The sequence below is a fragment of the Oncorhynchus clarkii genome, chromosome 3, assembly GCF_045791955.1.
Source record: "Oncorhynchus clarkii lewisi isolate Uvic-CL-2024 chromosome 3, UVic_Ocla_1.0, whole genome shotgun sequence".
Taxonomy (NCBI): Eukaryota; Metazoa; Chordata; class Actinopteri; order Salmoniformes; family Salmonidae; genus Oncorhynchus; species Oncorhynchus clarkii.
The window spans coordinates 13,722,759-13,750,517 of record NC_092149.1 but is presented as its reverse complement, the minus strand read 5'-3'; the positions used below and the strand labels follow the sequence as shown (position 1 = coordinate 13,750,517).

Below are 27,759 nucleotides of genomic sequence, written 5' to 3'. Positions count from 1 at the left end.
GTAATTCTCCAATGCAATCCAATATAGCCTTTGCATCACACTGTTGTCGTGCTGTGAGAGAAACCGGTTGCCAGCGCATAGTCCTCGAATTCATCCCTGAAGTTGTACCAATTAGTATTCGAGACCCCTGTGAGAACCATGGGATTTGGTGGCGGAATGTTTGCTGCCATAGCGATGGAATGGGAGATATCTTTGCCTTCAGCCATCAAGGTAACATTAGGTAGTGATGCTAGCTTGCCAGCTAACAACAAGTTGATCAGTGTTGTGACTAGCAGTAGGAAACGGCGTGTGTTCGCATATGGGACGTAACCGCGCCAATACTGTACTTAGCTACAGAAATAACAGACGTGTGGTTTTCAAGACACTTCTGATACCATGTTTCAGTACGAAATGTTGGATAAAGGAATGAAGACAGACACCAATGTCAAGTTCAATAGCCTTGTTCAAGCATTGTACAAATCCCTACACACGGAGTCCAGGAAACCGTCCGTCTAGTCGATTACCTATCAATTACACTCCGTAACAATCATCCTGGTCATTTCTACTGCCTCTGATCTAGCGGACTCACTAAACCCTAGCTTTGTTTGTAAATTATGTATTCGTGTTTGAGCGTGCCCCTGGCTATTTGTAAATATATATTTTTTTTTAATATAAAATGGTGCAGTGTGGTCTGCTTAATATAAGGAATTTGAAATTATTCAATTATTCAACTTTTACTTTTGATACTTAAGTATATTTAAAACCAAATATATATATATGTATTTGTTTTTTTACTCAAATATAATTTTACTGGGTGACTTTTACTTTTACTTTAGTCATTTCTTTTATTAAGGTTTCTTTCCTTTTACTCAAATGACATTTGGGTACTTTTTCCACCACTGGTCATTGTATCTATCATGTACATTTCAGCCGCATTTGGTCAAATTGAATGTACAGTGGACACCACCCATTTCCTCATCCTTATTACTCCACCCCCTTCACCTGAGCAGGGATATAAGGCCAGAGCTGCTTCATCACCGCACAACTGCCTCTTCAATCTACTGCTCCTAAATACTTGTAAGTTCATTTAAGAATTTGAGGTAACTCCTATTTTAATGTGTGTTTTTTTCATTTATGTACATGGAATGGCCAGTTAAATTAGGTCTTAATGAGATGATTTCTATTACTTTTGTGTATTATTTAGTTGTTTTTTACATTTGTCATTTAGAACTGAAATGATACATTCTCATTATAAAAGGCCTAGTTTAGGCACATTTTCTCTCTTTCTTCCTTTTGTCTAAATGTGTTTTGCTCCTTCCTGTTTGTGTGGGTGTTTACTATAATAAACTGCAGCGAATAAACAATATAAATTCTCTCTTTCAGAATCATGAGTATGAACTACATGAGCACCGAGAGGATTCTGCTGAAAGGGGACTACCTCCTCTCCAACAATGGGCAATTTAAAGCTATCTTTCAGGTACAATAGTTAGTGAAACACTTACATTTAATTTATATTAACATTAGATATCTGGTCTGCAACTTATTTTGACCTTAGAATTTTTTTTGTAGGGATGTAACGATTCAAGCTGTGATCAGACAGAGTCATTAAATCAATGCTGTGTAATAAATTATGTAGTCAAACTTTAATTATATTTAAAAAATGTTTAATGGATATGCGTACAACAAAAGTTCAACATTCACCTTCTGCTTCCATTAACGTCAAGCCATCTAGCATACAGTTTGATGCATTCGATAAATCCAACATATGCACCATACAGAACTCACTGCAACTGGCTCTGCAACGCAATGCTGCAAGGCAAACGTAGCGTTCAATTGGAAATTATGTTGCATATGTTGGATTTATCTAACGTATGCATCAAACTGTATGTGTAGACGGCTTGACATCAATGGTAGCAGAAAAAGTTACTGGTAAAGTGAGAGGATTTAACTCTGGTGCCTTCAGCTGAACCTTAATCTTGAAACATTATTTTTATTCTCTAATATATATAAAAAACGTTCAAAAGTTTGGGGCCACTTAGAAATGTCATTGTTTTTGAAAGATAAGCACATTTCTTGTCAATTAAAATAACATCAAATTGATCAGAAATAGGTTCGATTACAGGCTCAAAATGACCAGCAACAAAGAACTTTCTTCTGAAACTCGTCAGTCTATTATTATTCTGAGAAATGAAGGCTATTCCATGTGAGAAATTGCCAAGAAACTAAAGATCGAGGCATCTGTTTTTTCTCTAAGTAAGAAAAGCTATTCAAGAATTGACTACATTTCTTTCTCTCCAAAAATGCATTCAACAATTTACTGGATAAAAAAAAAGATAATGATCATTCTGATTAATTACACCAACAGAAAAATACACTTATTTTATTTTTTCTCCTACACAGCAACTGTAGTAGGAGAATCATCAGCGAGCATCTTCTGGATCCGAAAAGTATTAAATACGTAAATTAAAATATTTACCATTACAAATGTAGACAGAGGACAGAGAAAAGCTGATATAATTTAGTATGCCTTTAAGGTGTACATTGGTGCGGCAAGTAGCCCAGTGGTTAAAGCGTTGGGCCAGTAACCGAAAGGTTGCTAGATTGAATCCCTGAACTGACAAGGAAAGAAATCTGTCCTTCTGCCCCCAAACAAGGCAGTTAACCAACTGTTCCTAGGCCGTCATTGTAAATAAGAATGTGTTCTGACTTGCCTAGTTAAATACCATTTTTTTAAACATTAGGGGAATGATAATCTCATACTCTGCAAAAAGTTACATCTGATTTAGAAATGAAAATGCAAGATAAATAAATCACAATCTTAGAAAGCCCATAACAAATCTTTACAAGATAAAGAAGAAAATAACATTTTCTGAATTTACGCAGGAATACGATCTTTTACTTTTGAAGAGAGCCAACAACTACAGGTTAAACTCAAATAAAGCATATTACTTAATGGAAGATAACCCTGGTAAATATCTCACAAAACGAATACAACCCTAAAATATAACCAGTTATAATTGTAAAATATACAAATTCATGTTAATTAGAAACAACGCAATTAATGACAATTTTAAAAGATTTATGGAAATTGATATAAATCCGAATTAAACAGTTGGACGAATCCTATAGCCTTAGACTCAACAACCCTGAAGCAATTATCAGCAGACGAAAAATAAATCACTCAACAGGCACCACCAAAAAATAAATATTAGATGCTTTTAAAACATTCGCGTGGAGAAAAAGCACCAGGAATGGATAGCTTTATCATCGAGTTACCTGCTGAATGGACTTAAAATATATTTCATTTTTATTGTCCAGGTTCACGATCAGAAATAGTTTTGGTAGTTTTTCTTTAAACAATCAGTGTATACTAGATACATGGGCTCCGATATGAGACACAAATGATGTTTTAGTAGGAAACGATATGGTTTGATTAGAGAATGAATTGAGATTCAGTTCGATGCGATATGATTCTATGCACTGTTGCATGAACACATTAATTTCCCATTCTAAATGAATATCTGCTGCTGATGTAGATCATGAGATAGATGTTTTTATTTCACCTTTATTTAACCAGGTAGGCTAGTTTAGAACTGTCACGAACCGGCTCAAAGCCCGTAACAAAAGGGAGACAACGTGGAGATAAGGAGTAACAAAATATATATTTATTAACTAAAGCAACTAAGGAAAATATACAATGGTGTGTGTAATCAGTAATCAGTAGTGTAAGTGAGTGTTTTGCATGCATGAATGTGATAATGCAGGGTTTTGAAAGGTGCTAAAGCAAACAACCAAAAACCACCAAGAAACACAACAAAAAAACCTATCATAGTGTCTGCATTGAGAGAGTCTCCTCCATGAATGGGGAAGTGGTGTATTTATCCTGGGAAACACCTGGGCCCAGGTGTTTCCCATGTAGCTGACGACCCTCCCAACTCCGCCCACCAGCATCCTAATAAGGGAACAACAAAGAGAGAATACGGCAGACAGAGTGGGAGGGTCGTCACAGAACTATCTCATTTACAACTGCGACCTGGCCAAGATAAAGAGTTACACATGGAATAAACAAGCATAGACTCAATAACACAGTAGAAAAAAAAGTCTATATACAGTGTATGCAAATGGCGTGAGGAGTTAAGGCAATAAATAGGCCATAGTAGCAAAGTAATTACAATTTAACAGATTAACAGATTATTAGAGCATACAGGTTGCAGTGGTGGGTGGTATATGGGGCCTTGGTAACAAAACGGATGGCACTGTGATAGACTGCATCCAGTTTGCTGACAGGAGTATTGGATAGTCAGTTTTACGAGGGTAAGTTTGGCGGTGTGAGTGAAGGCGGCTTTGTTGCGAAATATAAAGCTGATTCTAGATTTCATTTTAGATTGGAGATGTTTGATATAAGTCTGGATGGAGAGTTTACAGTCTAGCCACACACCTAGAATGTGGACAACTACAAATTCCTAAGTCAGAACCGTCCAGAGTAGTGATGCTAGTCGTGCGGGTGGGTGCGGGCAGCGAACGTTTGAAAAGCATGCATTTTGTTTTACTAGCGTTTAAGAGCAGTTGGAGGCCACGGAAGGAGTGTTGAATGGCATTGAAGCTCGTTTGGAGGTTAGTTAAGTGTCCAAAGAAGGGCCAGATGTATACAGAATGGTGTCGTCTGCGTAGAGGTGGATCAGGGAATCACCCGCAGCAAGAGCGACATCGTTGATATATACAGAGAAAAGAGTCGGCCCGAGAATTGAACCCTGTGGCACCCCCATAGAGACTGCCAGAGTTCCGGACAACAGGCAGGGCAGGATGGATATAGGTCTATAACAGTTTTGGTCTAGAGTGTCACCTCCTTTGAAGAGGGGGAGGACCACGGCAGCTTTCCAATATTTAGGGATCTTAGGCGATACGAAAGAGTGGTTAAACAGACTGGTAATAGGGGTTGCAACAATGGCGGCAGACCATTTTAGAAAGAGGGTCCAGATTGTCTAGCCCAGCTGATTTGTACGGGTCCAGGTTTAGCAGCTCTTTCAGAACATCTGTTATCTGGATTTGGGTGAAGGACAAGCTGGGGAGGCTCGGGCAAGTAGCTGCGGGGGTTGCGGAGCTGGTAGCCAGGAGGAAAGCGTGGCCAGCTGTAGAGAAATGCTTATTGAAATTTTCGATTATCATGGATTTATCGGTGGTGACCGTGTTACCTAGCCTCAGTGCAGTGGGCAGCTGGGAGGAGGTGCTCTCGTTTTCCATGGACTTTACAGTGTCCCAAAACATTTTGGAGTTTCTGTTTGAAAAAGCTAGCCTTTGCTTTCCTGACTGACTGCGTGTATTGGTTCCTGACTTCCCTGAACAGTTGCATATTGCGGGGACTATTCGATGCTAGTGCAGTCCGCCACAGGATGTTTTTGTGCTGGTCGAGGGCAGTCAGGTCTGGAGTTCTACATTTTTTTGAAAGGGGCATGCTTATTTAAGATGGTGAGGAAATTACTTTTAAAGAACGACCAGGCATCCTCGACTGACGGGATGAGGTCAATATCCTTCCAGGATACCTTGGCCAGGTCGATTAGAAAGGCCTGCTCGTAGAAGTGTTTTAGGGAGCGTTTGACAGTGATGAGGGGTGGTCATTTGACTGTGGACCCATAGCGGATACAGGCAATGAGGCAGTGATAGCTGAGATCCTGATTGAAAACAGCAGAGGTGTATTTGGAGGGCAAGTTGGTCAGGATAATGTCTATGAGGGTGCCCATGTTTTTGGATTTAGGGTTGTACCTAGTGGGTTCCTTGATAATTTGTGAGATTGAGGGCATCTAGCTTAGATTGTAGGACTGCTGGGATGTTAAGCATTTCCCAGTTTAGGTCACCTAACAGAACAAACTTTGAAGATGAGGGGCAATCAATTCACATATGGTGTCCAGGGCACAGCTGGGAGTTGAGGGGGGTCTATAACAGGCGGCAACAGTGAGAGACTTAATTCTGGAGGGATTCATTTTTAGAATTAGAAGTTCAAACTGTTTGGGCGTAGACCTGGAAAGTATGACAGAACTTTGCAAGCTATCTCTGCAGTAGATTGCAACTCCTCCCCCTTTGGCAGTTCTATCTTGATGGAAAATGTTGTAGTTTGGTATGGAAATCTCAGAATTCAGACACGGCAAGGACATCAGGGTTGGTGGAGTGTGCTAAAGCAGTGAGTAAAACAAATGTAGGGAGGCGGCTTCTGATAACATGCATGAAACCAAGGCTTTTTCGAAGTCAACAAATGAGTGCCTGGGGACACGCAGGACCTGGGTTCTGTGTGTGTGTGTGTGTGTGTGCGTGTAAATTATGTATGTATATATAGGCACCTGAACTGAGCAATAATAGAGACTAGGCATCTACCACCCCACTCAATGTGGTCTCCGAGCATTTCGTATTATTCTGTAAGTAAATCCAAGACACTGCATTTTGTATGGATATGCAGTGGCGATTTTAGCATGTAAATCTTGGTGGGTGAACAAAATAAAATGTTTTAGATGCATGACAGCAATGCCAATACAACACTAAGCAATACACAAATTGCACTACAATGGTGACAAATGGTGCCCACAAACTGTTAGGGCCTACATAAAGCTGTCCCAGCAGCGGAGCTTTCTTTTCAGTCCAATTGCGTAAATCATTATCACTGCAACACCTTGCTATCAGTGGAGTCTTGTCTGGCAGCGACACGGTTAATTCATCCTCATTTACTGCCCTTTAAAAAAACATAGCTGATATGGCTGACTTGCTTAAACAAATGTGGTTTCTACTGATGATTGAGTTGTACAAACTATGGCATAAGGGGACAACGAGCAGATAAGAGGCAATCTGTAATTTAGAGTACAACATTAATGAGCGGACGCAGTCAATATAGCTATTTGTTCAGCACTTTTGAGATGTACAGCGACAGAATTCAGAACATGGGCCGTTCTTACAGCATTCTCCCTGTACACCAAGTCAGTACCATAGGATAAAGGGGGCATATAAGCAGACAATGAAAGCTCTTACAATATTCAATGATTACATTACTCTAAAATAGGCTACATGGGCACCACCAAGTCAGAACAGTAGGGGGGAAGGGACCAAATTATTAGGGTGAGGCACATGGGCTACTAACAGCTTACTACACAAAATACACGTAGTAGTACTTTCTTAGCTACAGTATACATATCTCCCTGTCATATTACATCATTTATGCAGCTACAAACAAGCCATTTTTGGACTCCCCTTGTTGTGCCGTGCTCACTTGAACAGGAAGGGTGGCGCGGCGGTCCTTGTGGGCAAATTTTTCATCAGTCTGGCATTTCCTGGATTTATGGTGCTTTCAAGACAATTGGGAACTCGGGGGGGGGGGGGGGGGGGGGGAAACAAGGTTGAATCATGACGTCAGTGATCTTCAGGTCGGAGCTCTAGAAAGAGGCCCGAGTTCACAACTTTGAATTCAGAGTTGAATGACCGTTCAAAAATGTATTTTCCCAGTCTGAGCGTGTTTTTTTCCCCAGATTTCCCTGTTGTCTTGAACTCATTAAAGTCTGAGATTTCCAAGTTTCCAGTTGTTTTGAATGCGGCAGAAGGCATGCTGGATTGACAGCATGGCCAATGTATTCAAACTTTTCTGGCCCATGGTGTTGAATGTTTATCCTTTTAAGCTTGGAATAGAGACCCTTAAACCCAGACTTGGACCAAATACCCTCTCCACTGAATAGCAGGCTAGTGATTGCTTTGCAATGCTTGCAGTTAGCCACTGATTCTTTCCAAACCACTCATTGTTGAATTTGCATTTTCCAACTTGTGTAATGTTTATGGTCGATGAGCAGCAATACATTTTATCTATAATTTCTCTTCATATGACAAGGAATGAAAAGGATTTGCCAGCAGACTGTCACCGTGATTCATGAAGATGACTGCTTGCTAGCTAAAATTTTGAAAGTATGATGTTGACATGATCAGTCCAATCAAATCTACGGTAGATATAACGTGATTTAACAATTTATCTGTGGCCAACGACCTTGAGCCTTCTTGGATGGGCACTTCTAATGTAACTATGGCAGCACCCATGGGACTTGAATTTGAGGTCTCGGTGTATATTTTGCAGTTATGTGGTGTCCCAATGAGTGACAGAACATTGAGCCAATCACTGCACAACTAGAATACATTACCAACCCCTAAGCTCTGTATTTTCCAATGGCTGTCCCACCACCACAGAAAGCAATGAACTATGCTGAAACACCTGCATTTTGAAGCTGCCTTACTCAAGAAAGCAAAAAAGAGACCATGTTTGTATGCGGATTTATTCACTTTTTAAAATTGTAATGTTTTTACATTGTTTGCAAACTGATATGTGACACGTATTAATGCCAAAAAACATACAAAATAGGCTCTGCCCTCAATGACGGGTCACCATTGATATGTTACGTTTCCTAATGTGTGTATTCATTTGTGGATGCCCATTATACATTCTGATTGATATGTTACGAATTGCAGATTTTAATTTAGAATGGGAAATGAAAATCTTAGTGCATCAAACCAAATCGCATTGATTCATTCTCTAATCAAACCGCATCGAATTGTTTCAAATGAAAACGTATAATTCCTGTATCATATCGCAGACCAAGTATCTAGATACGTATCGAATGGAATAAATGCACACCCCTAATATTTTGATTTAGCTGACGAACACTTGCCGCGAATATTGAAAAATAATTTGGGAAATATTTTTCACCCTAAACTTTAAGTAATCATTTAAAAGTGGATGAAAGGAATGCACAGCAGTACAGAGGTCATCTTTGTCTAACATGTTTATATGAAAATTAATTTTCTCTTTGCAGACCGATGGCAACTTTGTGCTCTACGGTTGGGGTCGGGTTGTCTGGGCATCAAACACTGTGAACAAAGATGCTCAGAGGCTCATCCTCCAACAGGATGGCAACCTGGTCATCTACACCACACAGGACCATCCCATTTGGTCAAGTAACACCGCCCGTTGCAACAATACACAAAGAGGCCACCTCACCCTCACTGACAAAGGTACCCTGGAGCTCTACAGAGACCGAGTGGTGATCTGGACATCGTAACATCGACCGGCCCAACAATGCACAAAGAGGTCACCTCACCCTCCCTGACGAAGGTGCCCTGATGCTCTACAGTCCCAGAAATGTGGTCTGGTGCTCTCGTGAGGACACTAGTAATGAGGCAGAGTAACATCTTCACTTGACCATACCTGTCTACATCTACCACTAAACTGTATTCAAAAGCCTTGAGGCTTTAACCCTTTGATTTGGTCAAATAAAACTGTATTGACTTAAAGTAGTCATTTGTGTTGTAATTCTGTGCATTGTGTCAGGTACTCTATATTCAAAAGACAAACATCACTAACTTTTCATGAAGAAAATAGCTGTATTGGCTCATATAAAAGAGAACATGAGATTTGACTTTTTCATGTATATTTTTATTATGAAAGACACTATCATGCATCACAACAGAATAATTTATGGAGGGACACATATACATGGATTATAACGTTGCAGTTGTGTGAGTCTGTATTGGCGTTTGTCCCATAGAGAATGCTAGTGGCCTTGATGTCGCATAGGCAGCACCAGAGGGCTATCTCTATGGGTGAGTGGGAGGGTGTGGGCCCATGTGTGATGTTACAGGAAGGCACACAGTCTCTCCAGTACAGAAGGGTTTCTGTTGCTGAGGAACATGAGTTCTTTCTTCCCTTCCTCTGTCTGACCTTATAGAGAGAAATCTCTCAATCAGTTCAACATGTCATAATCTAAACCATCACAAACAGTGGTGAAAGTGAATATCTCTTACTGTGTGGGTGTTGTAGCCAGTGGTGGTCCAGGTAGTAGAGGTAACAGCTCTCAAACTCCTTCTCACTGTAGAGGGAGACTGGTACTGGGATAAATGGGTCCATGCTGTCAAAGCCCTCCTGTAGGAGGAACAGAGGATAGATGTTTTTAATATGTGAACTTCTGTTTCTATATGCATCATCAGTCAAATAAACACATCAGAAGGGTCTTGTCCAAAAACATCTACATCATTCCCTTGTTAGCCCAGATCAATAGACACCAAGGGTTAGAGGTAGTTTTTGGACTGGACATACAACAACATTAACCAGGGTGTAATCATGACCACTGACCTCTCCCAGCAGCTCCTGGGGCAGGTAGGCAGAGCTTGGAGCGTAGAGAGATCCTGTCTGAGACAGCGTGGCGATGACCGCCCCTCCACACTGAGGAGAGAGAGAGGAACAGAGGTGTAAATCACAATTGTCTAATGTCTATTACACAGAGGATAACCACCATGCAGTTCTCACCCAGTCATTGTTGATCATCTTCCTCAAGTTATGAACCAATGTCAACTCCTCTGGAGCCACCTGGCAGAGGGGAGGGAAAAGTGACAGGGGAGAGAAAGGTCAGTCAAGTAAGCAATCTTTACACAGAAATTACAAAGGCAAAAATGGAAGCAATAGAAATCAACTTTTTTTATAGATCCACAGTGAGGTGAATGAATGTATAGGTGTATTAGTACAGGGCTCTTGTCCTCCTTCTTGAGCGTGGTCCTTCCCCAGAGACCGTTGACTCCATCAACAGCCACAGCCAGCCTGAAGCCCCCCTCTGTCCCCCCAGCCTGTAGCCTCAGCTCCTTTAGAACTGCCCCCACCACATCACTGCTGCTCTTCACACGAGACACTCCCTGGGGTGAAAAAAACACAGCTTAACAATGATACGTGGTATGAGATTCTTAAGAGAAGTGCACTGAACCAATTATGTTTCAGAACTGGAGCCCAGACGCAAGGTGTCCACATGAAAACAGTAGGGATTCTGCAATAAAGTCTTTGTTGTCATTCAACAAGAGATTACTTGTTTTCATGCACATTTTTTATTAAGTTATTTTAGATTAATTCTGACTTCGGCATCTTAAAAATGGACAAACAGCACTATTAACACTTTCTCATTTTTCAAGTGAAGGTCTTTTAAGGGAGCATGCGAGCACACTCATTCAGTTCGCCTAGCCAAGTTCGGCCAAACTGAAGGATGCTGACGCCTTAATAAAGGGCACGTTGACACTCGACTCACCATGTCCACCAGCTCCCCTAGTGGCCGTCCCTCCTCAGTGCTCTCTCTCTTAGTCCACACGTACCGCTGCCTCAACTTGATCTAAAACAACAAGGGGAGACACAGTCACAAATACAGGATGCCTCAAGGAGTAAAAATATGCTTAACAACTGTGTGCAATAGTATTTAAAATGACATCCCTGTACCCCACACACACAATTATCAGTAAGGTTCCTAAGTCAAACAATGAATTTCAAGCACAGATTCAACCAAAGGCCAGGGAGCTTTTCCTATGGTTCACAAAGGGGACCTATTGGTAGTTGGGTAAATATACAAATAAAACAGACATTGAATATCCCTTTGAGTATGGTGGAGCTATTATTGATGCACCATCCAAAGTGTAAAAGTAAACCCACAACGATACAGGTGGCAATCCTAACGTAGTTTCCGGAGAGGCAGGAACCGCTCAGGGATTTCACCATGAGGCGAATCGTGATTTAAATCAAGTTTGAGTTTAAAGGCTGTGATAGGAGATAATGGAGGATGGATCAACATAGTAGTTATTTCACAATACTAACATAATTGATAGTGAAAAGAAGGAAGCCATCCTGTTTGCAATAAGGCACTAAAGTAGTACTGAAAAAAATGTGGTATGAAATTAACTTTTTGTCCTGAATACAAAGCGTTATCTTTTGGGTAAATCCAACACAACAAACACATCACTGAGTATCATGTCATATTTTCAAGAGTGGTGGTGGCTGCATCATGTTATGGGTATACTTGTCATCGGCAAGGCCACTGGAGTTTTTTTTTAGGATAAAAAGAAACCGACACTGGGAAACAAACAAAGCCAAATATACACTGGAATTGCTTACCCAGATGACATTGAATGTTTCTGAGTGGCCTAGTTAATTTTTTTTTTTAAAGAATAGGCAAATATTGTACAATCCAGGTATGCAAAGCTCTGAGACTTACCCAGAAAGACTCACAGCTGTAATTGCTGCCAAATGTGATTGACATGTATTAACTCAAATCAAAATATTACTTTTTTTATTTCCCATGAATTAAAAAAATAACATGTTTCTTCCACTTTGAGAACTTGTGTAGATCGTTGACAGAAAACAACAATTAAATACATTTTAATCCGGCTTTGTAACAACAAAATGTGGAAAAAGTCTAGGTGTGTGAATAGTTTCTGAAGGCACTGTATCTTACTTCTAAAGTTAGGATTAGGGGATGATAAACTGATCCTAGATTTGTTCCTACAGGCAACACATACAGTGCCAGTCAAAGGTTTGGACACACCTACTCATTCCAGGGTTTTTCTTTCTTTCTTTCTTTTACTATTTTCCACATTGTAGAATAATAGTGAAGATATCAAAACTATGTAATAACATATGGAATCATGTAGTAACCCAAAAAGTGATTACAGCTTTTTGGGTTTGTACGGTGTGCAAAGCCTTGACAGTTTTGCACACCGTGTGTCCAAACTTTTGACAGGCACTGTACCTGGCGCCCACTATCTATCTGAGGAGGAGGGGCTACCTTGGAGAGGAAGTGTTCATTGGTGGTTCTGAAGTTGCGTAGCCAGTTGGAGGCCTGTATTGGCTGGTCAAAGCGGGAGGTGTGGTAGGAGGAGGGCAACAGCTCCTTACAGTTCTTCACCCACAGGTGGGCTATAGAGAGGAGATTATTATCATAATCATTATTATCATCATCATTATTTTGTGTGTCTGTGTGTATGCCACGTCAGGGTGTGTGTGTGTTACTCACCATCTGGTATGTGTAGTACTAGCCATCCCTGTGTGGAGCAGTAGTGGACAGTATGACAGAGAGACATGGTCTTCCCACTGCCCTTCACCCCATCTACACAACCAGTCAAGGTCAACACCAACATAATTCAACACAATACAGGTAGACAACACAGGTCATAGAGAGGTACGGGGATGACTGTGTGTACAGTCGTGGCCAAAAGTTTTGAGAATGACACATTCATTTCCACAAAGTTTGCTGCCTCAGTTTGTATGATGGCAATTTGCATATACTCCAGAATGTTATGAAGAGTGATCAGATGAACTGCAATTAATTGCAAAGTCCCTCTTTGCCATGCAAATTAACTGAATCCCCCAAAAAACATTTCCACTGCATTTCAGCCCTGCCACAAAAGGACCAGCTGACATCATGTTAGTGATTCTCTCGTTAACACAGGTGTGAGTGTTGATGAGGACAAGGCTGGAGATCACTCTGTTATGTTGATTGAGTTCAAATAACAGATGCTTACCTGCAAGGAAACACGTTCCGTCATCATTGCTTTGCACAAAAAGGGCTTCACAGGCAAGGATATTGCTGCCAGTAAGATTGAACCTAAATCAACCATTTATCGGATCATCAAGAACTTCAAGGAGAGCGGTTCAATTGTTGTGAAGAAGGCGTCTGGGCACCCAAGAAAGTCCAGCAAGCGCCCGGACCATCTCCTAAAGTTGATTCAGCTGCGGGATCGGGGCACCACCAGTACAGAGCTTGCTCAGGAATGGCAGCAGGCGTGTGTGCATCTGCACGCACAGTGAGGCGAAGACTTTTGGAGGATGGCCTGGTGTCAAGAAGGGCAGCAAAGAAGCCACTTCTCTTCAGGAAAAACATCATGGACAGACTGATATTCTGCAAAAGGTACAGGGCTTGGACTGCTGAGGACTGGGGTAAAGTCATTTTCTCTGATGAATCCCCTTTCCAATTGTTTGGGACATCCGGAAAAAAGCTTGTCCGGAGAAGACAAGGTGAGCGCTACCATCAGTCCTGTGTCATGCCAACAGTAAAGCATCCTGAGACCATTCATGTGTGGGGTTGCTTCTCAGCCAAGGGAGTGAGCTCACTCACAATTTTGCCTAAGAACACAGCCATGAATAAAGAATGGTACCAACACATCCTCAGAGAGCAACTTATGCCAACCACCCAGGAACTGTTTGGTGAAGAACAATGCCTTTTCCAGCATGATGGAGCACCTTGCCACAAGGCAAAAGTGATAACTAAGTGGCTCAGGGAACAAAACATAGATATTTTAGGTCCATTGCCAGGAAACTCCCCAGACCTTAATCCCATTGAGAACTTGTGGTCAATCCTCAAGAGGCAGGTGGACAAACAAAACCCCACAAATTCTGACAAATTCCAAGCATTGATTATGCAAGAATGGGCTGTCAGGATGGATGTGGCCCAGAAGTTAATTGACAGCAAGCCAGGGCAGATTGCAGAGGTCTTGAAAAAGAAGGGTCAACACTGCAAATATTGACTCTCTGCATCAACTTCTGGTAATTGTCACTTATGAAATGCTTGTAATTATACTTCAGTATTCCATAGTAACATCTGACAAAATATCTAAAGACACTGAAGCAGCAAACTTTGTGGAAATTAATATCTGTGTCATTCTCAAATGTTTTGGCCATGACTGTATATGAAATGTGTAAAGGTACACTGAGGTGTGATCAGGTATATTAGGTAGGGTAGGATACAGAGTTGGGCAGGTTGGGCTTGCTGTAGTCAGCTCGCTTCAGGTGAGATATCAGCTCCAGAGCAGGCTGCCTCACCATCACACAGCCCTCGTTAAACGTCTTCACCTGGTACAGACAGTCAGTCATACTGTAACACACACACACACACACACACACACACACACACACACACACACACACACACACACACACACACACAATACCTGTTGTTGGTATCGTGGAGGCAGGCCATGGGGGAAGACAGTGTGGAAGTGGGAGGGGGGCACAGTGTAGTACTGCCCTAGGTGCTGTTCTGACTGACAGGCCTGGGGACAGAGGGAGAGGAAACATCAGTACCCTCCACACTTATTACCACATGCTACAGAATAAAGTGTGGTTGATTATTCCACCTACTGGGTCGTTCTCCTGTGTTCTGAAGATGGAGAATGTCTCCGGTCTCATCTCCATGCCAACCGCCTCCTGCTGCTGGCCACACCCACTGCCATGGAGCGGCCGCACCTGCGCTACCTGTCCGTGACATCATCACATTCCACAGGTAAGAGGCAGGTGTAGAGCGTCTATCATAGTGCAAAACGTGTACGCCTAAGCACAGCAGTGTTCTAGAATTTAGGACCGTTAGAATGAACTACAGTACAGTGGTGAAGCATAAAATACATTTTTACTAGTACCAGAAAGGCATCTCCAGAAAGACATGTACTGTATATGTAGCGCTGACTTTTCAAAATGCATTGATCACATGGAAACTGACATCCCAATGCATCTTAAATGTTAATAAATATTCATAGCTAGCACTAGCTCAAGATGTCCTCTTAAGGAGCCTAACCTCCCCGTTACTCCTTAAGGTCCAAGGACCTTCTGTTATTTTCAGAGGTAGACTGGCTCTGGCAGCCAAAACCATCTAAACGCCAAACGATTCTCAAATGTGATACTAGAAAAATAAAGCCCTTTACTTTTAGATCACATCAAAATAATTTAACAAATGCAAAATATACACATACTGTACACCACAGGAGGATGGTGGCACCTTAATTGGGGAGGACAGGCTCGTGGTAATGGCTGGAGCGGAATCAATGGTATCAAATAAATAAAACATGGTTTCCATGTGTTTAATGCCATTCCATTAGCTCCTTTCCAGTCATTATTATGAACCGGCCTCCCCTCAGCGGCCTCCACTGCTGTATATTGTTTTTAACATTTTTATTTCACCTTTATTTAAACAGATAGGCTAGCTGAGAAGAAGTTCTCATTTTCAACTGCGACCTGGCCAAGATAAAGCCAAGCAGTGCGACACAAACAACAGAGTTATACATGGAATAAACAAACATGCAGTCAATAATACAATAGAAAAAAGTATATATACAGTGTGTGCAAATGAGGTAGGATAAGGGAGGTAAGGCAAAAAATAGGCTATAGTGGAGAAATAATTACAATATAGCAATTAAACACTGGAGTGATAAATGTGCAGAAAATGAGTGTGCAAGTAGAGATACTGGGGTACAAAGGAGCAAAATAAATAACAGTATGGGGGATGAGGTAGTTGGATGGGCTATTTACAGATGGGCTATATACAGGTGCAGTGATCTGCTCTGATAGCTGGTGCTTAAAGTTAGTGAGGGAGATATGGGTCTCCAGCTTCAGTGATTTTTGCAGTTCATTCCAGTCATTGGCAGCAGAGAATTGTAAGGAAAGGCGGCCAAAGGAGGAATTAGCTTTGGGGATGACCAGTGAGATATACCTGCTGGAGCGCGTGCTATGGGTGGGTGCTGCTATGGTGACCAGTGAGCTGAGATAAGGCGGTGCTTTACCGGTGCCGACAGAGATGGCCGCCTTGCTTCGCGTTCCTAGGAAACTATGCAGTATTTTTTTTTTTACGTGTTATTTCTTACATTGGTACCCCAGGTAATTTTAGGTTTTATTACATACAGTCGGGAGGAACTACTAAATATAAGAGCAACTCACCATCATTACAACCAGGAATATGACTTTCCCGAAGCGTATCCTGTGTTCTGCCTTCCACCCAGGACAATGGATTGGATGCCAGCCGGCGACCCAAAACAACGACGTCGTAAAAGAGGCAAACGAGGCGGTCTTCTGGTCAGGCTCCGGAAACGGGCACATCACGCACCACTCCCTAGCATACTACTCGCCAATGTCCAGTCTCTTGACAACAAGGTTGATGAAATCCGAGCAAGGGTAGCATTCCAGAGAGACATCAGAGACTAACGTTCTTTGCTTCACGGAAACATGGCTCACTCGAGAGACGCTAACGGAGTCGGTGAACCTAGCTGGTTTCTTCAGACATCGCGCCGATAGAAACAAGCATCTTTCTGGTAAGAAGAGGGGCGGGGGGGTATGCCTTATGATTAACGAGACGTGGTGTGATCATAACAACATACAGGAACTCAAGTCCTTCTGTTCACCTGACTTAGAATTCCTCACAATCAAATGTCGACCGCATTACCTACCAAGGGAATTCTCTTCGATTATAATCACAGCCGTATATATTCCCCCCCAAGCAGACACATCGATGGCCCTGAACAAACTTTATTTGACTCTATACAAACTGGAAACCACATATCCTGAGGCTGCATTCATTGTAGCTGGGGATTTTAACAAGGCTAATCTGAAAAGACTCCCTAAATTGTATCAGCATATCGATTGCGCAACCAAGGCTGGTAAAACCCTGGATCATTGTTATTCTAACTTCCGCAACGCATATAAGGCCCTCCCCCGCCCTCCTTTCGGAAAAGCTGACCACGACTCCATTTTGTTGCTCCCTGCCTACAGACAGAAACTAAAACAAGAAGCTCCCGCGCTCAGGTCTGTTCAACACTGGTCCGACCAATCTGATTCCACGCTTCAAGACTGCTTCGATCACGTGGATTGGGATATGTTCCGTATTGCGTTCAACAACAACATTGACGAATACGCTGATTCGGTGAGCGAGTTCATTAGAAAGTGCATTGACGATGTCGTACCCATAGCAACGATTAAAACATTCCCAAAAAAGAAACCGTGGATTGATGGCAGTATTCGCGTGAAACTGAAAGTGCGAACCACTGCTTTTAACCATTGCAAGGTGACCGGAAACATGACCGAATACAAACAGTGTAGCTATTCCCTCCACAAGGCAATCAAACAAGCTAAGCGCCAGTATAGAGTCAAAGTAGAGTCGCAATTCAACGGCTCAGACACAAGAGGTATGTGGCAGGGTCTACAGTCAATCACGGATTACAAAAAGAAAACCAGCCCCGTCGCAGACCAGGATGTCTTGCTCCCAGACAGACTAAATAACTTTTTTGCCCGCTTTGAGGACAATACAGTGCTACTGACACGGCCCGCAACCAAAACCTGCGGAATCTTCTTCACTGCAGCCGATGTGAGTTAAACATTAAACGTGTTAACCCTCGCAAGGCTGCAGGACCAGACGGCATCCCCAGCCACGTCCTCAGAGCATGCGCAGACCAGTTGGCTGGTGTGTTTACGGACATATTCAATCAATCCTTATCCCAGTCTGCTGTTCCCACATGCTTCAAGAGGGCCACCATTGTCCCTGTTCCCAAGAAAACTAAGGTAACTGAGCTAAACGACTCAGTTCCGTCATCATGAAGTGCTTTGAGAGACTAGTCAAGGACCATATCACCTCCACCCTACCTGACACCCTAGACCCACTCCAATTTGCTTACCGCCCAAATAGGTCCAGAGACGACGCAATCGCAACCACACTGCACACTGCCCTAACCCATCTGGACAAGAGGAATACCTATGTGAGAATGCTGTTCATCGACTATAGCTCAGCATTTAACACCATAGTACCCTCCAAACTCGTCATCAAGCTCGAGACCCTGCGCAACTGGGTACTGGACTTCCTGACGGGCCACCCCCAGGTGGTGAGGGTAGGTAACATCTCCACCCCGCTGATCCTCAACACTGGGGCCCCACAAGGGTGCGCTCTGAGACCTCTCCTGTACTCCCTGTTCACCCACGACTGTGTGGCCATGCACGCCTCCAACTCAATCATCAAGTTTGCGGACGACACTACAGTGGTATGCTTGATTACCAACAACGACGAGACGGCCTACAGGTAGGAGGTGAGGGCCCTCGGAGTGTGGTGTCAGGAAAATAACCTCACACTCAACGTCAACAAAACAAAGGAGATGATTGTGGACTTCAGGAAATAGCAGAGGGAACACCCCCCTATCCACATCGACGGGACAGTAGTGGAGAGGTTAGTAAGTTAAGTTCCTCGGCGTACACATCACGGACAAACTGAATTGGTCCACCCACACAGACAGCGTCGTGAAGAAGGCGCCTCTTCAACCTCAGGAGGCTGAAGAAATTCGGCTTGTCACCAAAAGCACTCACAAACTTCTACAGATGCACAATCGAGAGCATCCTGTCGGGCTGTATCACCGCCTGGTACGGCAACTGCTCCGCCCACAACCATAAGGCTCTCCAGTGGGTAGTGAGGTCTGCACAACGCATCACCGGGGGCAAACTACCTGCCCTCCAGGACACCTAAACCACCCGATGTCACAGGAAGGCCATAAAGATCATCAAGGACAACAACCAACCGAGCCACTGCCTGTTCACCCCGCTATCATCCAGAAGGCGAGGTCAGTACAGGTGCATCAAAGCAGGGACCGAGAGACTGAAAAACAGCTTCTATTTCAAGGCCATCAGACTGTTAAACAGCCACCACTAACATTGAGTGGCTGCTGCCAACACACTGACTCAACTACAGCCACTTTAATAATGGAAATTGATGTAAAATATATCACTAACCACTTTAAACAATGCTACTTAATATCATGTTTACATACCCTACATTACTCATCTCATACAGTGAGGCTAAAAAAGTATTTAGTCAGCCACCAATTGTGCAAGTTCTCCCACTTAATAAAAAGATGAGAGGCCTGTAATGTTCATCATAGGTACACTTCAACTATGACAGACAAAATTAGAAAAAAAAATCCAGAAAACATTGTAGAATTTTTAATGAATTTATTTGCAAATGATGGTGGAAAATAAGTATTTGGTCACCTACAAACAAGCAAGATTTCTGGCTCTCACAGACCTGTAACTTCTTCTTTAAGAGGCTCCTCTGTTCTCCACTCGTTACCTGTATTAATGGAACCTGTTTGAACTTGTTATCAGTATAAAAAGACACCTGTCCACAACCTCAAACACTCACACTCCAAACTCCACTATGGCCAAGACCAAAGAGCTGTCAAAGGACACCAGAAACAAAATTGTAGACCTGCACCAGGCTGGGAAGACTGAATCTGCAATAGGTAAGCAGCTTGGTTTGAAGAAATCAACTGTGGGAGCAGTTATTAGGAAATGGAAGACATACAAGACCACTGATAATCTCCCCCGATCTGGGGCTCCACGCAAGATCTCACCCCGTGGGGTCAAAATGATCACAAGAACGGTGAGCAAAAATCCCAGAACCACACGGGGGGACCTAGTGAATGACCTGCAGAGAGCTGGGACCAAAGTAACAAAGCCTACAATCAGTAACACACTACGCCGACAGGGACTCAAATCCTGCAGTGCCAGACGTGTCCCCCTGCTTAAGCCAGTACATGTCCAGACCCGTCTGAAGTTTGCTAGAGTGCATTTGGATGATCCAGAAGAAGATTGGGAGAATGTCCTATGGTCAGATGAAACCAAAATATAACTTTTTGGTAAAAACTCAACTCGTCGTGTTTGGAGGACAAAGAATGCTGAGTTGCTTCCAAAGAACACCATACCTACTGTGAAGCATGGGGGTGGAAACATCATGCTTTGGGGCTGTTTTTCCGCAAAGGGACCAGGACGACTGATCTGTGTAAAGGAAAGAATGAATGGGGCCATGTATCGTGAGATATTGAGGGAAAACCTCCTTCCATCAGCAAGGGCATTGAAGATGAAACGTGGCTGGGTCTTTCAGCATGACAATGATCCCAAACACACCACCGGGTAACGAAGGAGTGGCTTCGTAAGAAGCATTTCAAGGTCCTGGAGTGGCCTAACCAGTCTCCAGATCTCAACCCCATAGAAAATCTTTGGAGGGAGTTGAAAGTCCGTGTTGCCCAGCAACAATCCCAAAACATCACTGCTCTAGAGGAGATCTGCATGGAGGAATGGGCCAAAATACCAGCAACAGTGTGTGAAAACCTTGTGAAGACTTACAGAAAACGTTTGACCTCTGTCATTGCCAACAAAGGGTATATAACAAAGTATTGAGATAAACTTTTGTTATTGACCAAATACTTATTTTCCACCATAATTTGCAAATAAATTCATTAAAAATCCTACAATGTGATTTTCTGTATTTTTTCTTCTAATTTTGTCTGTCATAGTTGAAGTGTACATATGAAGAAAATTACAGGCCTCTCTCATATTTTTAAGTGGGAGAACTTGCACAATTGGTGGCTGACTAAATACTTTTTTGCCCCACTGTATGTGAGAATGCTATTCATTGACTATAGCTCAGCATTCAACGCCATAGTGCCTTCAGAGCTCATCAATAAGCGAAGGACCTTGGGACTAAACACCTCCCTCTGCAACTGGATCCTGGACTTCCTGACGGGCCGCCCCCAGGAGGTAAAGGGAGGTAACGACATCTGCCACACTGATCCTCAACACGAGCCCCTCAGGGGTGCGTGCTCAGTCCCCTCCTGTACTCCCTGTTCACCCACGACTGCGTGGCCAGGCACGACTCCAACACCATTATCAAGTTTGCAGACATCACAACAGTGGTAGGCCTGATCCCCGACAACAACGAGACAGCCTATAGGGAGGAGGTCAGAGACCTGGCCGGGTGGTGCCAGAATAACAACCTATCTCTCAACGTAACCAAGACTAAAGAGATGATTGTGGACTTCAGGAAAAGGAGGACCAAACATAAGTATTTGGTCAAAAACAAAAGTTTATCTCAATACTTTGTTATATACCCTTTGTTGGCAATGACAGAGGTCAAACGTTTTCTGTTCCTGAGAAAGCAGTATATCGTTTGCATTGTGCTCGTCAGACTCATTAAAGGAAAAAAAGGATTCTGCCAGTCTGTGGTGAGTAATCACAGTCCTGATGTCCAGAAGTTATTTTCGATCATAAGAGACGGTAGCGGCAACATTATGTACATTATAAGTAAAAAAACAAGTTAAAAACAACGCAAATAAAAAAAACACAATTGGTTGGGGACACGTAACACGACGGCCTTCTTCTCCAGTGCTATTTTACAACTGTCATACCCAATCATCCGAACACAAAATAAAAGCTTGTTTTTACTCCAATGTTTGTAAACATAGTAAAAGTACACAAACACTATAACTTACCATTTTGATATCCTGGACGGTCAGTCCTTGCATCCATAGCTCTGTCTGTAAATTTAAGAGTGGTTACATTTATCCAGCCCTATCCCTCAGCTTTTTACCAAAACAGGGCCAGGGAAGACGTTTGGTTATTGTTTCAACTGCGGATTGACACTTTAAGATGGGTGGGGAATAACACATAAATTCTTCAGAAACACCGTTCTGTTAATAATTCCCTAAGGCTTATTGCAACATACTGGCCGCCTACTCGTCTTCAGTTATTCCATGGTACTGACTACTTCCTGATGTTATGGAATGATAAAGAAATGTGGGCGATTACTGAGAAACATCCTCCTTTAACTTGTCACAGAATTCTAATGACTTCCATAGAGGGGTGTTGAGTAAAAACCTTCCAGAGAACCATTGTGAGTGGGAGTCATGCCTATTCTTCCAACATTGACACATTGAATAAACAATCTGAAGCATTCTATCAATTAACACACGCTAGTTTTAAGCGTATGTTACAGAAAGGGTAGGTTTAAGGCCCTTTCTTACCAAGTCCTTTCCTCACTCCTGAGTCCTAAAGTAATGCCTTGGCACGTTGAGGAGAAAGTGACACTTTGAGAATGAGGAACCATTGCAGGAAAACGTTCAATAACAGATTTATTTTCATCACAGAAAAACTGATAGGCTACTACAGGATTCTCTAGACATGGGATTTCACCAACTATCTTTCTTTCCTCAAACCGTGGCAGAACTTAACTGCTTTATAGTGGTGAATGTGGTATTTTCTGGTTTATTTGAATAGGGACAGGTACAAACACATTAACACATTTAATAAACAATAATCTGATGCATTGCACCATAGTGTATAGCTCATACTAGTTTTCAACACCTGACTAGAGGTGTTGATTGTGTTTCTGGAATATGGTGAGTCACTGTCAGTGGTGTAAAGTACTTAGGTACAAATACTTGAAATACTTGTCTTTGTCCAGCAACCGGCTCAGAGGCTCACAGACTGTTGATAGGTGTGGCATGAACTTTGCAAGATAGTTTGCAAAGCCGATGAGACGCTGTACTCCTTTTGCATCAGACGGGTTTGGCTTGTCGAGGATCACTCTGTCTTTGTCTAGGTCCGGCTTCGGGCCTTTGGCCGAGAGAATGCGACCATGGAAGTGGACATCTTTCACCTTGAACTGCAGCTTCTTCTGGCCAAGGCGAAGCTTAACTGATCGGCAGCGCTCCATCAGTGCCAGGAGCTTCACATCATAAATACATTCTGCTTCTTCGTCTGTGTCACCACAGCCTACGATCAGGACATCATCAGCGATGGGTTCAATGCCCTTGAGCCCAGCCAGTAACTCGTGCTGCTTGCGTTGGTATACCTCAGGCGCCACTGAGACACCAAACGGGAGCTTGAGCCAGCGTTTCCCACCCCAGGGGGTCCAGAAGGTAGTCATGAAGCTGCTTTCTTCGTCCAGCATACATTGAAGGAATGCATCTCGGGCATCCACCAAGGTGAAGATCCTGGCCTTGGGAAGCTTGTAGAGGACATCCTCTAGTGTCGGCATGATGTAGTGGGATCGTTTCAGTGCTTGGTTCAGATGCTTTGGGTCGATGCAGACCCTCAGCTTCTCTGTTTTTTTCACTATGCCCATATTGCTGATCCAGTCAGTTGGTTTAGTCACAGATGTCATGTGGCCATCGGCCTCATACTTGTCCAGCTGGGCCTTCACAGCCACTTTCATTGCAATGGACACATTGCGAGGAGCACACTGGACTGGAGTGATGCTCTCATCCACTTCAAAGTGTACCTCCCCAGGCACTGATTCAACGGGCCTGTTGAATACATCGTCATATCTGCTGAGTAGTTGTTCTTTGGACAGGGGTCCATGCTGGACATTATCCACAATGTGCAGATCATTTGGTATCATACTGTACACATACCTAAACCTGAACTAAATACTATGTCAGGTATCATACAGTATACATACCTAAACCTGAACTAAATACTATGTCAGGTATCATACAGTATACATACCTAAACCTGAACTAAATACTATGTCAGGTATCATACAGTATACACACCTTAACCTGGGCTAAATACTATGTCAGGTATCATACAGTATACACACCTTAACCTGGGCTAAATACTGTGTCAGGTATCATACTGTACACATACCTAAACCTGAACTAAATACTATGTCAGGTATCATACAGTATACATACCTAAACCTGAACTAAATACTATGTCAGGTTTCATACAGTATACATACCTAAACCTGAACTAAATACTATGTCAGGTATCATACAGTATACATACCTAAACCTGAACTAAATACTATGTCAGGTATCATACAGTAGACATACCTAAACCTGAACTAAATACTATGTCAGGTATCATACAGTATACATACCTAAGCCTGAACTAAATACTATGTCAGGTATCATACAGTATACATACCTAAACCTGAACTAAATACTATGTCAGGTATCATACAGTATACATACCTAAGCCTGAACGAAATACTATGTCAGGTATCATACAGTATACATACCTAAACCTGAACTAAATACTATGTCAGGTATTAGGCGTTTGCATGTAGAGCCTGAGAGGAGAGAATGTTGACTGGTTTTCACAATCTCAAACTCCAGCTTGTTTTTGCGTCCACGAATTACACTTTCGGTCACAAAGATGCCCATAGAGCTCATAAGCTCTCCTGAGTACAGCTTTAGTCTAGTATCACTGGGCAAGAGGTGTGTGCCAGGTGCCAGGTTGATTTTGTCTTTGTAGCTCATTACGTTGCTTGTTGTGTAATCGTAGTGTCACAAACCATTTCTTCCCTCGAGTGTACAGCCCCAATTGATTCATGCATGTAAATGTCCCTTTCACTGTTCTGAAACTGAGTGACATCATCAACACAGTAAATCTTGCCCTCACTCACCCGTCTTTCTTTTGAGACACACTTTTACAAAGTGATTATTAGTTCCACAAGCTCTGCATGGTTTTCCGTAGGCAGGGCAGTGCTCTTTGCCTCGTGCCTGTGTATTTTCACAGTATTAACATCAATGCAGGTGTAGCAGCACGGTGGCTAGGAAAAACTCCCTAAAAAAACCTAGGAAGAAACCTAGAGAGGAACCAGGCTATGAGGGGTGGCCAGTCCTCTTCTGGCTGTGCCGGGTGGAGATTATAACAGATGACTTTTACTTTAGTCATTTCTTTTATTAAGGTTTCTTTCCTTTTACTCAAATGACATTTGGGTACTTTTTCCACCACTGGTCATTGTATCTATCATGTACATTTCAGCCGCATTTGGTCAAATTGAATGTACAGTGGACACCACCCATTTCCTCATCCTTATTACTCCACCCCCTTCACCTGAGCAGGGATATAAGGCCAGAGCTGCTTCATCACCGCACAACTGCCTCTTCAATCTACTGCTCCTAAATACTTGTAAGTTCATTTAAGAATTTGAGGTAACTCCTATTTTAACGTGTGTTTTTTTAATTTATGTACAGGGAATAGCCAGTTAAATTAGGTCTTAATGAGATGCATTTCTATTACTTTTGTGTATTATTTAGTTGTTTTTTACATTTGTCATTTAGAACTGGAATTATCCATTCTCATTATAAAAGGGCTAGGACATTTCCTCTCTCTTCCTTTTGTCTAAATGTGTTTTGCTCCTTCCTGTTTGTGTGGGTGTTTACTATAATTAATAAACAGCAGCAAATAAACAATATAAATTCTCTCTTTCAGAATCATGAGTAAGAACTACATGAGCACCGAGAGGATTCTGCTGAAAGAGGACTACCTCCTCTCCAACAATGGACAATTTAAAGCTATCTTTCAGGTACAATAGTTAGTGAAACACTTACATTTCAATTATATTAACATTAGATATCTGGTCTGCAACTTATTTTGACCTTAGAAATGTTTTTTTGTAGGGATGTAACGATTCATGCTGTGATCAGACAGACCGTGTCATTAAATCAATGCTGTGTAATAAATTATGTAGTCAAACTTTAATTATATATTTAAAAAATGTTTAATGGATATGTGTACAACAAAAGTTCAACATTCACCTTCTGCTTCCATTAACGTCAAGCCATCTAGCATACAGTTTGATGCATTCGATAAATCCAACATATGCACCACACAGAACTCACTGCAACTGGCTCTGCAACGCAATGCTGCAAGGCAAACGCAGCGTTCAATTGGAAATTATGTTGCATATGTTGGATTTATGCATCAAACTGTATGTGTAGACGGCTTGACATTAATGGTAGCAGAAAAAGTTACTGGCAAAGTGAGAGGATTTAACTCTGGTGCCTTCAGCTGAACCTTAATCTTGAAACATTATTTTTATTCTCTTATATATATATATATATATATATATATATATATATATATATATACACCTTTCAAAAGTTTGGGGCCACTTAGAAATGTCATTGTTTTTGAAAGATAAGCACATTTGTCAATTAAAATAACATAAAATTGATCAGAAATAGGTTCGATTACAGGCTCAAAATGTCCAGCAACAAAGAACTTTCTTCTGAAACTCGTCAGTCTATTATTATTCTGAGAAATGAAGGCTATTCCATGTGAGAAATTGCCAAGAAACTAAAGATCGAGGCATCTGTTTTTTCTCTAAGTAAGAAAAGCTATTCAAGAATTTACTGGATAAAAAAAAAAAGATAATGATCATTCTGATTAATTACACCAACAGAAAAATACACTTATTTTATTTTTTCTCCTACACAGCAACTGTAGTAGGAGAATCATCAGCGAGCATCTTCTGGATCCGAAATGTATTAAATACGTAAATTAAAATCTTTACCATTACAAATGTAGACAGAGGACAGAGAAAAGCTGATATAATTTGGTATGCCTTTAAGGTGTACATTGGGGCGGCAAGTAGCCCAGTGGTTAAAGCGTTGGGCCAGTAACCGAAAGGTTGCTAGATTGAATCCCTGAGCTGACAAGGAAAGAAATCTGTCCTTCTGCCCCCAAACAAGGCAGTTAACCAACTGTTCCTAGGCCGTCATTGTAAATAAATGTGTTCTGACTTGCCTAGTTAAATACCATTTTTTTTAAACATTAGGGGAATGATAATCTCATACTCTGCAAAAAGTTACATCTGATTTAGAAATTAAAATGCAAGATAAATAAATCACAATCTTAGAAAGCCCATAAATCTTTACAAGATAAAGAAGAAAATAACATTTTCTGAATTTACGCAGGAATACGATCTTTTACTTTTGAAGAGAGCCAACAACTACAGGTTAAACTCAAATAAAGCATATTACTTAATGGAAGATAACCCTGGTAAATATCTCACAAAACGAATACACGCTAAACCAGTTATAATTGTAAAATATACAAATTCATGTTAATTAGAAACAACGCAATTAATGACAATTTTAAAAGCTTTATGGAAATTGATATAAATCTGAATTAAACAGTTGGACGAATCCTATAGCCTTAGACTCAACAACCCTGAAGCAATTATCAGCAGACGAAAAATAAATCACTCAACAGGCACCACCAAAAAATAAATATTAGATGCTTTTAAAACATTCGCGTGGAGAAAAAGCACCAGGAATGGATAGCTTTATCATCGAGTTACCTGCTGAATGGACTTAAAATATATTTCATTTTTATTGTCCAGGTTCACGATCAGAAATAGTTTTGGTAGTTTTTCTTTAAACAATCAGTGTATACTAGATACATGGGCTCCGATATGAGACACAAATGATGTTTTAGTAGGAAACGATATGGTTTGATTAGAGAACGAATTGAGATTCAGTTCGATGCGATATGATTCTATGCACTGTTGCATGAACACATTAATTTCCCATTCTAAATGAATATCTGCTGCTGATGTAGATTATGAGCTAGATTTTTTTTATTTC

General features: G+C 41.8%; 2 protein-coding genes across 3 annotated transcripts in view; one reads left to right on the top strand and one right to left on the bottom strand.

The window, feature by feature from the left end:
- The first annotated feature begins 1,036 nt into the window (after positions 1-1,036).
- Positions 1,037-9,288, top strand: LOC139388326 (B-type lectin plumieribetin-like). Of its 2 annotated transcripts, none has more exons than XM_071134935.1 (3): positions 1,037-1,056; positions 1,363-1,456; positions 8,811-9,288. In XM_071134935.1, the coding sequence occupies exons 2-3, from the start codon at positions 1,367-1,369 to the stop codon at positions 9,054-9,056; spliced, it is 336 nt and encodes a 111-aa protein (XP_070991036.1). In that variant the 5' UTR covers positions 1,037-1,056; positions 1,363-1,366; the 3' UTR covers positions 9,057-9,288. The 2 variants fall into 2 exon arrangements, with proteins under 2 accessions (XP_070991036.1, XP_070991043.1); XM_071134942.1 differs by lacking the exon at positions 1,037-1,056 and adding an exon at positions 1,061-1,079.
- A 120-nt stretch (positions 9,289-9,408) lies between these two features.
- LOC139388338 (small ribosomal subunit protein mS29-like) overlaps positions 9,409-27,759 on the bottom strand; it is a 21,672-nt gene continuing 3,321 nt past the window's right edge. Inside the window, exons 2-13 of the mRNA XM_071134954.1 lie at positions 14,939-15,052; positions 14,749-14,850; positions 14,556-14,650; positions 14,312-14,325; positions 12,816-12,908; positions 12,588-12,718; positions 11,064-11,144; positions 10,516-10,680; positions 10,301-10,360; positions 10,127-10,216; positions 9,799-9,916; positions 9,409-9,715 (exon numbers count right to left, since the gene is read on the bottom strand). Of these exons, the coding sequence (XP_070991055.1) occupies positions 9,630-9,715; positions 9,799-9,916; positions 10,127-10,216; positions 10,301-10,360; positions 10,516-10,680; positions 11,064-11,144; positions 12,588-12,718; positions 12,816-12,908; positions 14,312-14,325; positions 14,556-14,650; positions 14,749-14,850; positions 14,939-15,052 (1,149 nt within the window). The 3' untranslated portion in view covers positions 9,409-9,629. The remainder of the gene's footprint in view (positions 9,716-9,798; positions 9,917-10,126; positions 10,217-10,300; positions 10,361-10,515; positions 10,681-11,063; positions 11,145-12,587; positions 12,719-12,815; positions 12,909-14,311; positions 14,326-14,555; positions 14,651-14,748; positions 14,851-14,938; positions 15,053-27,759) is intronic.